The sequence below is a fragment of the Ranitomeya imitator genome, chromosome 6 (genome assembly GCF_032444005.1).
Source record: "Ranitomeya imitator isolate aRanImi1 chromosome 6, aRanImi1.pri, whole genome shotgun sequence".
Lineage (NCBI taxonomy): Eukaryota > Metazoa > Chordata > Amphibia > Anura > Dendrobatidae > Ranitomeya > Ranitomeya imitator.
The window spans coordinates 352801925-352817870 of NC_091287.1; the positions used below are offsets into that span (position 1 = coordinate 352801925).

The 15946-nt window shown below is 43.9% G+C and overlaps 1 protein-coding gene across 2 annotated transcripts in view; it reads right to left on the minus strand.

Moving 5' to 3' along the window:
* Positions 1 to 15946, minus strand: part of ZNF236 (zinc finger protein 236) — a 222001-nt gene that overhangs the window by 136181 nt on the left and 69874 nt on the right. For both annotated transcript variants that reach the window (XM_069730951.1, XM_069730952.1), the window contains exon 15: positions 2752 to 2993. In XM_069730951.1, coding sequence (XP_069587052.1) covers positions 2752 to 2993 — 242 coding nt within the window. The remainder of the gene's footprint in view (positions 1 to 2751; positions 2994 to 15946) is intronic.

Genomic DNA, 15946 nt, shown 5'->3' on the forward strand with positions numbered 1-15946 from the left:
CTGTAGTCATATGCTTAGTGAACAGAAATCCCCCTGTGTGCAATCTAAGTGTCACATGGTCTGTCAGTATACAACACACCTTTACTGAAAGGGCACAGAGGCTGCAACACCGTTAACCCCTTCACCACCATGGGTTTTTCCATTTTTGAGTTTTCGCTTTTTTCTTCCCTTCTTCTCAGCGCCATACCTTTTTATTTTTCCGTCAATATGGTCGTGTGAGCACTTGTTTTTTGCAGGACAAGTTGTACTTTTGAACGTCAACATTGGTTTTACCATATAGTGTACTGGAAAACGGGGAAAAAATTCAAAAGTGCAGTGAAATTGCAAACAAAAGTGCAATTCCACGTTTTTTTTTTTTTTTTTTTTTCCATGTTGACTAAATGCTAAAACTGACATGATATTATGATTCTACAGGTCATTGCCAGTTCCTAGATACTAAACATGTCTAGGTTCTTTTTTATTTAAGTAGTGAAAAAAAAATCCTAAGTTTGTAAAAAAAAAAAAATGGTACAATTTTCCGAGACTTATAGAATCTATATTTTTCATGATCTGGGGCTGGGTGAGGGCTTATTTTTTGCGTGCAGAGCTGTAATTTTTATTGATACCATTCTGGGGTAGATATGATGTTTCTATCGCCCGTTATTGCATTTTATTGCAATATTGTAGCAACCCATAAGACATAAGTCTGGCGTTTTTGTTTTTTTTCTCGCTACACTATTTACCGAACTGATAAATTATTTTCATATATTGATGCATCAGGGGATTCAAAATACGGCGATACCAAATATGTTTACATTTTGTTGTTTTATTTTAAATACGGCAAATTGGGGGTGATTTGAAGTTTTATATTTTTTAATTTATTTTTTAACTTTTTTATTGTCTTCAATAGTCTCCATGGGAGACTAGAAGCTGCAATCATCTGATCGCCTGTGCTACATATAGCAGGGCTTCATAGGAGGCCTTTACTTACACACAAAAATTGTAAGGTTCATTTTGAGTTTTTCAAAAGACATGTCAGAAACTCAACAAATATATGGAGGAAGGTGGTGTGGTCAGATGATACCAAAATTGACCGTATTGACAACCAAGGTAAACGCTACGTCTGGTGGCCAACCAACACAGCTTGTTACCTCAAGAACACCATCCCCACAGTGAAATATGGTGGTGGTAGCATCATGCTGTGAGGATATTTTTTTATGCAAAATACTACAGTGATATTCTTGAGCAAAACCGGTTTCACTCTGTCAGTGGTTTGAGACTGGGATGACAGAGGTTCACCTTCCAACAAGACAATGAGCCAAAGCATAGTCCTAAAGCAACACCCGAGTTGTTTAAGGGAAAACGTGTAAAGGTTTTGGAGTATCCCATTCAAAGCCCAGTCCTTAATCCAATGGAGAATCTATGGTCAGACCTGAAAATTGCATTTCACCAGTGGTAACCATCTAACTTGAAGGAGCTGGAGCAGTTTTGCCTTGAGGAATGGGCAAAAATCCCAGTAGCAAGATGTGGAAAGCTCATAGAGACTCATCCAACAATACTTGCAGCTGTAATAGCTGCAAAAGGAAGTTCTACAATGTACGGATTTTAAGGGGACAAACAGTTATGAGTTATTTTGTCCAATTTGTTCCCTGCCTCACAATAAAAAGAAAACCAAATGTTCATAGTTGTAGGCACGTTCTTTACATGAACTGATGCAAACCCTAAAAAAAAACAGTGAAATTCCAGGTTTTGAGGTAGCAAAACATGAAAAATGCAAATGAGGGCCAATACTTTTGCAAGTCACTGTATATGCACACATGTCTATGTACATTTCTGCCAGAGACGCATGGCATTTATAAGATTCCTAATTTATTAAGTGGTGTGCGCCTTAATGAATTAGATGCATCTTACTCCAGTGGCCTCGTCCATCAAGACTGGCCTACACAAAGCCAGTCTTTTGGAATCAAGGCCCTTTGTTCTCGTTAGCACATAGCCCAGTGTAAACAGGAGATGTGCTGCCGATAACATAATATGTATTGGGACGGAATGTTTTCATGACCACTCTAACCCCATTATTCATGATCAGCCTGTGGAAAGAGTAGATTGTTGCACAAGGTAAAAGGAAACAGGATCTCAAGTTATTCAGGATGTAATTCAGCATTTGAAGAGTTGATGCTCCAGAATGTGATGACGTGATTATATTTGAATAAATGTTGTTTTTTTTCCCAAGAATAAATATGGATTGTTGTTCATAGAAAAAATCATCGATGAATCACCAGACAGGTTCCCTTTAGAACCAATCATTCATTAAACAGAATGGGTAACATTTTGGAAGATGTAATGCCAATGTGAAACTCTACAGATTTCCCAGGACAGCACATTATGTTGCAAAAACTGGTACTTAAATTTGATAGAACCAAAGCTTGCACCAAATATTACTTTTTTCCAATGCGGTTACTTCACTTTGTCTACGTATGTGACTGAGGAAAGCAATAACCGTAATATAGAATATATACCCAAGAAAGAAATGTGTAACCATTAAGAACAGATTCCTACATGACAGTAACAATGCAAAGCATATGAAGGTACGGGAAGCTTTACATATTTTATCATAAAATAGTAATTCGTCCTCCGACACGAAGCTGAACTTTTGTCTCTTACGGGGATTGCTTTGATAAGGCTGTTTATGCTATTTCCAATTCTTAGTATCTTATTAAAGCAGTGGTACATTATTAAACTACCAGAACAGGTATGTTTCTTCTACCGGATTACCTTCATCAGTTTCCATGGGCTGATCAGAAAGTGTCTGCTCCATTGCAGGTGAGACGGCACCCATATCTGGCTGTGGGCTTAGCTGTAAAATGGTTTCTTGCTGGACAGTTACATTGTTTGGCTGATGAAGACCAGTTCCATCTATTTCCACTTGTATTTGATTTGATACATGGATTTGATCTACAGGGGTTTCTTCTGGAGCTGCTGGTTGATGCTGCTGGAGCTGATGTGCAACTTCATACCTATAAGAAAAAGAAAAGACTGTAAATCTATACGTTTTGGGGCTGACAAATTTTGGTTTTCACAAAGTATGCAGCTTCTGTTTTTATAGTGACAATGTGCAGCAACTGTAAACTGTTAAGTGTGATCAAATGAATTGCAAAAAAATATAGATCATTCTTTGCCATGAAAATTGGCTTAACCCCTTCATGACCCAGCCTATTTTGACCTTAAAGACCTTGCCGTTTTTTGCAATTCTGACCAGTGTCCCTTTATAAGGTAATAACTCAGGAACGCTTCAATGGATCCTAGCGGTTCTGAGATTGTTTTTTCGTGACATATTGGGCTTCATGTTAGTGGTAAATTTAGGTCAATAAATTCTGTGTGTATTTGTGATAAAAACGGAAATTTGGCGAAAATTTTGAAAATTTCGCAATTTTCACATTTTGAATTTTTATTCTGTTAAACCAGAGAGTTATGTGACACAAAATAGTTAATAAATAACATTTCCCACACGTCTACTTTACATCAGCACAATTTTGGAAACAAAATTTTTTTTTGCTAGGAAGTTATAAGGGTTAAAATTTGACCAGCGATTTCTCATTTTTACAACGAAATTTACAAAACCATTTTTTTTAGGGACCACCTCACATTTGAAGTCAGTTTGAGGGGTCTATATGGCTGAAAATACCCAAAAGTGACACCATTCTAAAAACTGCACTCCTCAAGGTGCACAAAACCACATTCCAGAAGTTTATTAACCCTTCAGGTGCTTCACAGCAGCAGAAGCAACATGGAAGGAAAAAATGAACATTTAACTTTTTAGTCACAAAAATGATTTTTCAGCAACAATTTTTGTATTCTCCCAATGGTAAAAGGAGAAACTGAACCACGAAAGTTGTTGTCCAATTTGTCCTGAGTACGCTGATACCTCATATGTGGGGGTAAACCACTGTTTGGGCGCACGGCAGGGCTTGGAAGGGAAGAAGCGCCATTTGACTTTTTGAATGACAAATTGGCTGCACTCTTTAGCGGACACCATGTCAAGTTTGGAGAGCCCCCGTGTGCCTAAAAATTGGAGCTCCCCCACAAGTGACCCCATTTTGGAAACTAGACCCCCCAAGGAACTTATCTAGATGCATACTGAGCACTTTAAACCCCCAGGTGCTTCACAGAACTTTATAATGCAGGGCCATGAAAATAAAAAATAATTTTTCTTTTCTCAAAAATGATTTTTTAGCCTGGAATTTCCTATTTTGCCAATGGTAATAGGAGAAATTGGACCCCAAATGTTGTTGTCCAGTTTGTCCTGAGTACGCGGATACCCCATATGTGGGGGTAAACCACTGTTTGGGCGCACGGCAGGGCTCAGAAGGGAAGGCACGCCATTTGGCTTTTTAAATGGAAAATAAGCTCTAATCATTAGCGGACACCATGTCGCGTTTGGAGAGCCCCTGTGTGCCTAAACATTAGAGATCCCCCACAAATGACCCCATTTTGGAAACTAGACCCCCAAAGGAACTAATCTAGATGTGTGGTGAGCACTTTGAACCCTCAAGTGCTTCACAGAAGTTTATAACGCAGAGCCATTTCTCAAAAATGATTTTTTAGCCCGCAATTTTTTATTTTCCCAATGGTTCCCAAGAAATTTGACCCCAAAAGTTGTTGTCCAGTTTCTCCTGAGTACGCTGATACCCAATATGTGGGGGTAAACCACTGTTTAGGCACATGCTGGGGCTCGGAAGTGAAGTAGTGACGTTTTGAAATGCAGACTTTGATGGAATGCTCTTCGGGCGTCACGTTGCGTTTGCAGAGCCCCTGATGTGGCTAAACAGTAGAAACCCCCCACAAGTGACCCCATTTTGGAAACTAGACCCCGAAAGGAACTTATCTAGATATGTGGTGAGCACTTTGAACCCCCAAGTGCTTTACAGAAGTTTATAACACAGAGCCGTGAAAATAATAAATACGTTTTCTTTCCTCAAAAATAATTTTTTAGCCCAGAATTTTTTATTTTCCCAAGGGTTACAGGAGAAATTGGACCCCAAAAGTTGTTGTCCAGTTTCTCCTGAGTACGCTGATACCCCATGTGTGGGGGTAAACCACTGTTTGGGCACACGTCGGGGCTCAGAAGGGAAGTAGTAACTTTTGAAATGCAGACTTTGATGGAATGGTCTGCGGACGTCACGTTGCGTTTGCAGAGCCCCTGGTGTGCTTAAACAGTAGAAACTCCCCACAAGTGACCCCATTTTGGAAACTAGACCCCCCAAGGAACTTATCTAGATATGTGGTGAGCACTTTGAACCCCCAAGTGCTTCACAGACGTTTACAACGCAGAGCCGTGAAAATAAAAAATCATTTTTCTTTCCTCAAAAATGATGTTTTAGCAAGCAATTTTTTATTTTCTCAAGGGTAACAGGAGAAATTGGACCCCAGTAATTGTTGCGCAGTTTGTCCTGAGTATGCTGGTACCCCATATGTGGGGGTAAACCACTGTTTGGGTGCACGTCGGGGCTCGGAAGTGAGGGAGCACCATTTGACTTTTTGAATACAAGATTGGCTGGAATCAATGGTGGCGCCATGTTGCGTTTGGAGACCCCCTGATGTGCCTAAACAGTGGAAACCCCTCAATTCTAACTCCAACAGACCCCTAACCCTTATCCCAACTGTAGCCGTAACCCTAATCACAACCCTAACCTCAACACACCCGTAACCCCAACACACCCCTAACCCTAACCACAACCCTAATTCCAACCCAACCCTAGCCCTAAGGCTTTGTGCCAACGTTGCGGATTCGTATGAGATTTTTCAGCACCATTTTTGAAAAATCCGCGGGTAAAAGGCACTGCGTTTTACCTGCGGATTTACCGCGGATTTCCAGTGTTTTTTGTCCGGATTTCACCTGCGGATTCCTATTGAGGAACAGGTGTAAAACGCTGCGGAATCCGCACAATGAATTGACATGCTGCGGAAAATACAACGCAGCGTTCCCGCGCGGTATTTTCCACACCATGGGCACAGCGGATTTGGTTTTCCATATGTTTACATGGTACTGTAAACCTGATGGAACTCTGCTGCGGATCCGCAGCGGCCAATCCGCACCGTGTGCACATAGCCTAATTCTAAAGGTATGTGCACACGCTGCGGAAAACGCTGCGGATCCGCAGCAGTTTCCCATGAGTTTACAGTTCAATGCAAACCTATGGGAAACAAAAATCGCTGTACACATGCTGCAGAAAAACTGCACGGAAAGGCAGCGGTTTACATTCCGCAGCATGTCACTTCTTTCTGCGGATTCCGCAGCGGTTTTACAACTGCTCAAATAGAAAATCGCTGTTGTAAAACCGCATTGAAATGCGCAGAAAAAACATGGTAAATCCGCCATAAATCCGCAGCGGTTTAGCACTGCGAATTTATCAAATCCGCAGCGGAAAAATCCGCAGAGGACCAGAATACGTGTGCACATACCGAAACCCTAACCCTAACCCTACCCCTACCCCTAACCCTACCCCTAGTTCTTACCCCAACCTTAGTGGGAAAAAAAAAAATTATTTTTTTTATTGTCCCTACCTTGGGGGTGACAAAGAAGGGGGGGGGGGGGTCATTTACTTTTTTTTTTTTATTTTGATCACTGAGATATAACCTATCTCAGTGATCAAAATTCACTCTGGAACGAATCTGCCGGCCGGCAGATTCGGCGGGCGCACTGCACATGCGCCCGCCACTTTGGAAGATGGCGGCGCCCAGGAAAGAAGACGGACGGTCCCCGGGAGGCCAGGTAAGTATAAGGGGGGGGGAGATCAGGGCACGGGGGGGGGGGGGCGTCGGAGCACGGGGGGATGGATCGGAACACGGGGGGGGGGGTGGATTGGAGCACGGAGTGGGGGATCGCTGTGCGGGCGGGTGGATCGGAGCACGGGGGGGGAATCGCTGTGCGGGGGGGGAATCGCTGTGCGGGGTGGGGGTTCGGAGTGCGGGGGGGTTTGATTGGAGCACGGGGGGTGTGATTGGAGCACGGGGGGAGCGGGCAGGAGGACGGGGGAGCGGAGCACAGGACCGAGGGGAGCAGACCACAGATCGGGGGGCTGGAGGGGCGATCGGAGGGGTGGGGTGGGTGCACATTAGTGTGTCCAGCCATGGCCGATGATATTGCAGCATCGGCCATGGCTGGATTGTAATATTTCACCATTTTTTTTAGGTGAAATATTACAAATCGCTCTGACTGGCAGTTTCACTTTCAACAGCCAATCAGAGCGATCGTAGCCACGAGGGGGTGAAGCCACCCCCCCTGGGCTAAACTACCACTCCCCCTGTCCCTGCAGATCGGGTGAAATGGGAGTTAACCCTTTCACCCGATCTGCAGGGACGCGATCTTTCCATGACGCATATGCTGCGTCATGGGTCGGAATGGCACCGACTTTCATGACGCAGCGTATGCGTCAAAGGTCGGGAAGGGGTTAATCTACAAACCTATATTTTCATTGAATTTCAGTTGCGCCAAAAAATGACCTGCTTACATAATTTCAGTGACCTTCTCGTTAGCTCAGAGGAAAGTGTTAACAAGGACAAGGTTTCTCCTTGTGGAAAGTGACATACCAGCTCTGGCTTGTCAAGGTAAGGAGGCTTATTTCCTGCGCAATGCTCCTCTGGGAAATTTAATATGCAAATTGCCTTTTCAGAAAGAAAGTGGACTTGAACTCTATAGAGCCACCTGTTGGAAGGAGCGATTCTACAAGTCACAATCAACCCTTTAATGAGTCTTGCACTATGACATAGTTCTCATACTTTGCACTGACAAGGGCCAACAGCCCAAAACACTGTTTACAAATTGAGAGTCTGATTTGGCGTTAAAGGGTTGATTGTGACTTTCAGGGTCGCTACTTCCAACTGGTGGCGCTATAGAGTTCAAGGCCTATTTCTCTCTGAAGAAGCAATTTTCATATTAACAAGGACAAGGCAGCTGATATGTCATATCGATCGACTTCTAAGGCGAACGGGTTGCTTTAAAATGGGGCTTGGTTCTTGTAAAAATTTTGTTCTGTAAACCATGTTTACTGCCAAGAAAACATGTAGTCACCATTGCTTTTGGGTTTTGTAGACAAGGACATTACTGCTTGCAAGATTGCCCTAAATCAACCATTTATCAGATCATCAAAAAATAAAAAAGTAGATTTTTGGTACTCACCATAAAATCTGTTTATCGTAGTCTTCATTGATGAACACAGAACCGTGGGGATAGTCAACTACTACCTGGAGGCTGACACAATTATTGCATTTAAATAAAATTGGCTCCTCAACAGCAGACTATACCTCACCTGCTGGAGTCAGGCTTCATCAGTTTTGTGGGAAAGCAATAGGAAAAGGATTAAGGCAAGAAGAAACATACTTGCACGCCTAACCAGGCAACCAAGGAAGGGAGCTGTGTCCCCAATGAAGACTTAGAGAAACAGATTTTGTGGTGAGTACCAAAAATCTATCTTTCTCATTAAACTCATTGGAGGACAGAGAACCATAGGACATCCTAAAGCTGTCCCTAGGGTGGGAAAGAATTAAATATCATATGGTTACCATGTAGTCTTCCTCCATAACTCATAAAGAAGTCTGTGCTAAGGTCGCCTGCAGAATATTCCTACCAAGACTTGCATTTATTGAGGCAAAAGTGTGGGCCCTGTAAAACTGAATGCAAATGTATGCACCAATGGCCAAGTAGCTGCTTTACAGAGCTGTAAAGCCAATGCCTGATGAACTGCCCATGAAGCTCCCACCGCTTGCATAGCATGTGCTTGAATCCCAAATGAGGCCACCCCGGCATTAGCTCTATAAGCCTGGATAATAGCAGCCTTGATCCAGAGGGCAAGGAATAAGAACATCTGAATGAGGAAGTGGCCGATAACTAGTACCCTATGGCTCTAACAATGTCAAACCTGTGCAGAGCCTTCCCAATAGGACGAGATAGTGCCTTAAAAAGTCTGTCTCCCAGTTGTCCACCCCGGGTATATGAATTGCAGAAATAGGAAGAACCTTGTCCTCTGCCCACTCAAAAATCCATACCACCTTCACCATGGCAGATGGGCTTTATGTGTCCCCATGTCAATTGCATAGAAACCGCAGTAGCAATGTCTGATTGAATGCTGAACAGCAACCCTCGGACTAATGGCTGTCAATGTAAAAGCCAGACAAACAGCTCAGATCCAGAGCGTTAATTGGGAAAAGTCTCTCAAGTGCTCCAGAGTCCTTGGACAGTCAAAGAGTTGGAAGATTGCTCCCCAATGGAAAGGCTGGCATCTGTGGTGCCCACCTGCCACTGAATGAGATGAAAAGAGTGATCTTGACTTAACGAGGGTGACGTTAACCACCACCTGATAGACTGACGACAGCGAAGGGGGAGACAAATAGGCTGATACAGGGACTGTACTGACCTGTCCCAAGAGGCTAGAAGTGTATTCTGTAGAGGCCTTGACCAAAAATGAGCAAACTGACCTGCTTAAACCAGCACCACAATCTTCCCTAGGACCTACCTAGATGCTTCAAAGTTCTGATGGAAGACTGAAGAGATAATCTCTTTTACTCTGGAAGAAATACTGATGTCTGAAAGGTATCACACAACCAGAAACCATAGCTGCTGTGTCGGAACCAAAATAGACCTTGTTCTGTTGACAATCCAACCAAATCTCTCCACAGTCAGTAGAACTCTGCAGGCTCTCAAGATTCTGAACTAAGAATAGCACTTTGACAAGAATATCTTCCAGCTAGGGGAAAACAATTATCCCCCTGTACCCTAGCAGCACCATAACCGGGGCCAGGATCTTTGTGAATACCCTGGACGCTGTGGGAGAGCCCTGAATGGATAGTGATCTTGATTGACAGCAAAGTGAAGAAATCACTGATGGGCTGGCACATGCAGATAGGCGTCCTTAATATCTACCGAAGAAAGAAATTCCCCATCTTCCATGGATGCAATCACTGACCGGAGTAACTACATCTCATCTACCCATTTATTCAGGCTTCTTAAATTTGAAAATGGAGAAGGTGGCCACCCACCAGGGTACAATCCCTGAGTTGGGGTCGCCCATACAGCATTGACCTTCCTGTTGCCTCTGGACCTGCAGGGCCTAGCCCCTGATCTAGAAGGGCATCCGATGAGTGTTGGTTTATAAGTAGCTCTCCTGGGCTCCTGGAAGACCTTCAGTTTAACCTGCCGACCTGACTCGTTTGGTGCTGGAAACTGAGGAAAGGGACGGTCCTGCAAGGCCCCATGGCTCCAAAAAGGATGGCTGGCCCTAGACTGAGGAAACGGGGTGCTTCTGCCGCCTGTAGTTTCTGAAATTATATTATTGAACCTGGTTCCAAATAAGCAAGAGCCCTGGAATGGTAGTCCTGTCAGCGATCTTTTTGAAGTTAAGTCCGCCCTCCACACCTTTAGCCACAGCATGCGGCAAATAGCCACGCAATTACTCGCCACTAGGGCAGAGCACTGTGCCACATCTAAGGATACCAAACAGATATACTTCCATGCCAGCGCAATCTGATTTATCTTGGCTACTTCCAAATCCTGGAAACGAGCCAAAAAAGGGATGTAGCACCTCCATACAACTATGCTTTTGAAAGCGTTTGGGTGTTTCCAAGCCCTCTATAAAACCTCTGTAAATTCCTCATGGTTACTGTTTTAGTAACGGGAGAGGACACCAAACTGTCCACCATCTCCCTTAGCTTTCCCACCTGATATTGATCTACTGTTCAATGGACTTAGAACTAAAACTGGATTCTGAGCGCTGAGGGGAGAGAATCCCTTGAAAAGGGGAAAAGGAATCTGGGTGCCTCCCCTGGGATTGTGACTGGGACGAGGACTGTATACCATCGGTGGAGCAGACCAAAAGGCTACCAGATCTGCGGGAAAGGGATATAACACTTCCATACGACTATGCTTTGGAAAAAGTTTGTCTGGGTAATCTCACGCTCTCTGTAAAACCTCTGTAAATTCCTCATGGTTAGAAAAGGATCTAGCCACATGGTTATACCTCTTAAAATAACCTGTTTCAGCAATGAGAGGAGGCAGAGTGGATCTGGAACGGACTCCAAACTAGAACTGGATTCTGAGCATTGAGGGGGAAGAGAATCACTTGAGCAGGGAAAAAGGAATCTAAGTACCTCTCCTATGAATGTGACCGCGACGAGATGATAACCCAAGGCTACCTGGACTGCCTTCACGACTGGCGATATTGGTGCAGGGTGACTAGAGGATCCGATTCATTAGCAATGATGATCGGAGCTCCCGGGCTGTAGTAGTCAACAGCAATTGCTCCACAAATGTAACAAGTGTCAAGGACACCCTGGTTAGTTCGGCTACAGACTGAGCTAAATCACGGCCTTAGACAAGAGGGGCCATATTTTCCACAGATGTCTGAGAAGTCCCCTGTGCGACTACCATCAAGAAAGCAGGTGGGGTACAAGTGGTACAATATGCCACAGACTGACCGGTGGACAACATACTATTACAAGTTACAAAAGGATAGAAAGTGACAAATGCAGGCTGCGCTAATGGGTGTGCACTGACCTCTCTAGACTCAGACATAAAACACACTTAATGAGCGGGCACCATCTATATATATAATACTTTTTTTAGGGGATCACCACCTGCATACGTCATATAGTATAAGACCAAACAAGAGAAAAGTGTATGCAAAAAATTGGGATCACCACAATGATACAACAGTAGTAAACAAAATACAACTTTATTAAGGGAACTTTAGAAAAAATACATAAAAACACTTAAAAACCCCATAATATGACCTGGGGTAACGGGTCAATACAAAATGACAGGTAAATGCAGTAACACAGCAAACAACATTGTACAGCTCATATGCAACAGTAGATAAATAACAGAGTCAGTATTCCCAGCATATAGACATAATGTGAATAAAATACACTACCACTCATACCACCAAAACCAGGATCCTGGATTGAATCCAGGCACACATGATAATGCTCCCTGAACAGGGGGTCAAAGTGGAAACAGGCGATAACAAGAAAAAATATTCCCTCAAGAAATAGCCGATAACGTCTAAATCCCTGACCCCTGATATCAAGATCCTCTAATATCTTACCCTCCCTGAATAGGTTGGGCAGTGGTAGGGATCCTGGCAGGATAGGTAAAGTGGCACTGAAGCAGGCTGTGCAGTTGTTAAAGACCCACGCGTATCGACGCTTATAGCGTCTTCCTCAAGGTCAATATACCAAACCTAACATGTTCCCTACCTTAAATAGTTATAGCGTAATAGGAAATAATGAAAAAACACCTACCAGGTGTGAGCAGCAATAACAGTCATGGCGCGCTAATCTCAGCGTTTAGCAATGTCCACTGCGCAGGTGCAACTTCGCAAATGTCCTAGCAGCCATATCCGGCGCGTGCGCACGACAACCGGATGTTAGGTACCGCAGTACCATTATACAAAAGCTCCTACAGAGCCTAGTGACACAGCGCATGCGCACGGCGTACAGGTGCACCGAAGAACACCTACCCAATGTGAGCAGCAATAGCAGTTACGTCGCGCTGATCCAAGCGTCCAGCAATGCCCACTGCGCAGTTGCAACTTAACAAATGTCTTATCAGCCATATCCGGCGCGTGCGCACAACAGAATATTGAGAACCGCCGTACATTTGTTGGAAAAGGCTCATAAAAGAGCCCAATGACACAGCGCATGCGCAGGGCGTGTAGGAGCGCCATTGCAAACAAAATCCAGTCAATAGTATAATAAACATAGCGCTTGCGCAAATGACAAGTTCTACGCCTATACAGACTTTGCCATAAAAGAATGTAATATACATGACGCCCCGTGGATAAATGACACATTAGCAGACAGCATCGATATCAATGACTGGCGCACCAGAAAAGTATAACTATCCACTGGTCAAAAAAAGTCTAAGAACTAGTGCAGGATGCAAATAGTACAGTGTCCACGGAAGATAATTAGTCTGTACCATGGTAATGTCTTCCGTGGACACTGCACTATTTGCATCCTGCGCTAGTTCTTAGACTTTTTTTGACCAGTGGATAGTTAGACTTTTCTGGTGCGCCAGTCATTGATATCGATGCTGTCTGCTAATGTGTCATGTATCCACGGGGCGTCATGTATATTACATTCCTTCATGGCAAAGTCTGTATAGGCGTAGAACTTGTCATTTGCGCAAGCGCTATGTTTATTATACTATTGACTGGATTTTGTTTGCAATGGCGCTCCTACACGCCCTGCGCATGCGCTGTGTCATTGGGCTCTTTTATGAGCCTTTTCCAACAAATGTACAGCGGTTCTCAATATTCTGTTGTGCGCACGCGCCGGATATGGCTGATAAGACATTTGTTAAGTTGCAACTGCGCAGTGGGCATTGCTGGACGCTTGGATCAGCGCGACGTAACTGCTATTGCTGCTCACATTGGGTAGGTGTTCTTCGGTGCACCTGTACGCCGTGCGCATGTGCTGTGTCACTAGGCTCTGTAGGAGCTTTTGTATAATGGTACTGCGGTACCTAACATCCGGTTGTCGTGCGCACGCGCCGGATATGGCTGCTAGGACATTTGCGAAGTTGCACCTGCGCAGTGGACATTGCTAAACGCTGAGATTAGCGCGCCATGACTGTTATTGCTGCTCACACCTGGTAGGTGTTTTTTCATTATTTCCTATTACGCTATAACTATTTAAGGTAGGGAACATGTTAGGTTTGGTATATTGACCTTGAGGAAGACGCTATAGGCGTCGATACGCGTGGGTCTTTAACAACTGCACAGCCTGCTTCAGTGCCACTTTACCTATCCTGCCAGGATCCCTACCACTGCCCAACCTATTCAGGGAGGGTAAGATATTAGAGGATCTTGATATCAGGGGTCAGGGATTTAGACGTTATCGGCTATTTCTTGAGGGAATATTTTTTCTTGTTATCGCCTGTTTCCACTTTGACCCCCTGTTCAGGGAGCATTATCATGTGTGCCTGGATTCAATCCAGGATCCTGGTTTTGGTGGTATGAGTGGTAGTGTATTTTATTCACATTATGTCCATATGCTGGGAATACTGACTCTGTTATTTATCTACTGTTGCATATGAGCTGTACAATGTTGTTTGCTGTATTACTGCATTTACCTGTCATTTTGTATTGACCCGTTACCCCAGGTCATATTATGGGGTTTTTAAGTGTTTTTATGTATTTTTTCTAAAGTTCCCTTAATAAAGTTGTATTTTGTTTACTACTGTTGTATCATTGTGGTGATCCCAATTTTTTGCATACACTTTTCTCTTGTTTGGTCTTATTCTAGACTCAGACATTGCGCAATAGAGAAAAGGCAGAAAGAAACCAGAAAAGTCCATTAAAAAGTAACACAAAGCTATTATGAACTGTGCAGTTTCATTGTATGGTGGTCAATACTATAGGATTATATGAAATTTAAACCAGTCATTAATATATGTGGCCGACATCATATTCAATTGCACAAATGATCAATGCCTTGTACCATGATATATATATTTTTTGATGCCTTGGACCCATGTGTGTTTTTTTACTAGGGTCTTTTTCCTTGTTTGTGTTCTAATTTACATATAACTTTTCTGTTATTTTTTGCACTTTTTCATTATGTGCAATAAAGTATTTTTCATCTGATTTTTCTACATTGTATGGAACTCCATTTTTTGTTTGTTTCTAATTGCATAGGGAGTATACATTTACTGTCCTGTAATTTACATGGGTATAACCAGATATTCACTAGGATATAGATATTGGCTACATGGGACGCATGTCATTTCTGGGAGCTTGATTAGATCAGTAACGCAAAGCTGTTAGAATGCTTAGTATCAGCTTCCAGTAGCCAACAGACTACAACATCCATGTTGCAGCAATCTGTTCACCCAGTGAGCTCGATATTTCACAAGTAGGAAAGCGCCAAGGTGCTTCTGTGCCCCACACCACTTAAATACTGCCACTCCGTAAGAAGGAAGGGGCAGAGCCAGAGGGTTGGCAACCCAGCGTGCCAAGACACTGCCGCTGATCGGCCGATTTTTCAGCCACCCTGATAGGCCAGGAGTATCACGATTAGCAGAGTAATTTGACAGCCATATGCTCTTGCCTGCTGGAACAAGATCTACACTAACAGCGTCTTGCCTGCTACCACCTGGCCCGCTGAGAGACACACCCGCAGATACACAGGTAGCTTATGCTAAAAGGAGCTCAGATGAGCAGTAGAATAGTCAGCAGCAGCTTCTGGCTCCTGCACAAGGACCGTTCCCTTCTCTCCCCTGGAGCTGTACACTGGTAACTACCACCACAAAAAAAGGGGGGAGCAATGGGGAACAGGGGACAAGGGGAAGGAGGGAAGAAAGGCTCATGACAGGTCTATACTTACCTGTCCTGAAGATCCTGTCCTGAAGATCTGCATCCCTTTCACTTCTGCTCCATGCACACGCTCGCAGTGGGGTGGGCTCCTGCGCTGAAAAGAAGCACTTCACCTTCTTTTTAAATGGTGTTAAATTTTGGGGGGCAGAACAGGGGTTAATCGGCCATATTGGGAGCTCTGGGAGTCTGAGCTCTCAGCTGAGCTCAGATAGCCACTCCAATCCACTATATAATCTGGGTTCTGACTGAAACACATCGTCAGAGCTAGCTTATGCTGCATGGCTTGGAGGAGAGGTGTTTTAGTGGTAATATGAGGAGTTTTGGAGGAGTTATCTGTGACTCTTGTGTGGCTTTGTAAGTGTGATAATTCCCTTCCCTCCTCTTACCTTGGTTTTTTTTCCCATCCTCCACTCCCCAGTGCATTCCTGTGTTATATGTGAGTGAAAATTTGTAAGCCTGGTATTTTCAGCTATTCTTTGTCATGTTGTCTTATTCGTCGGGTTGGTGTACTGCGGTGAACAGCAGCTCCCCTCTTCCCTAGGTGGGGGAAGGGAACAGATGGAGGGCTGAGTCAGGAGATAACGCAAGTGTGGGGGCCC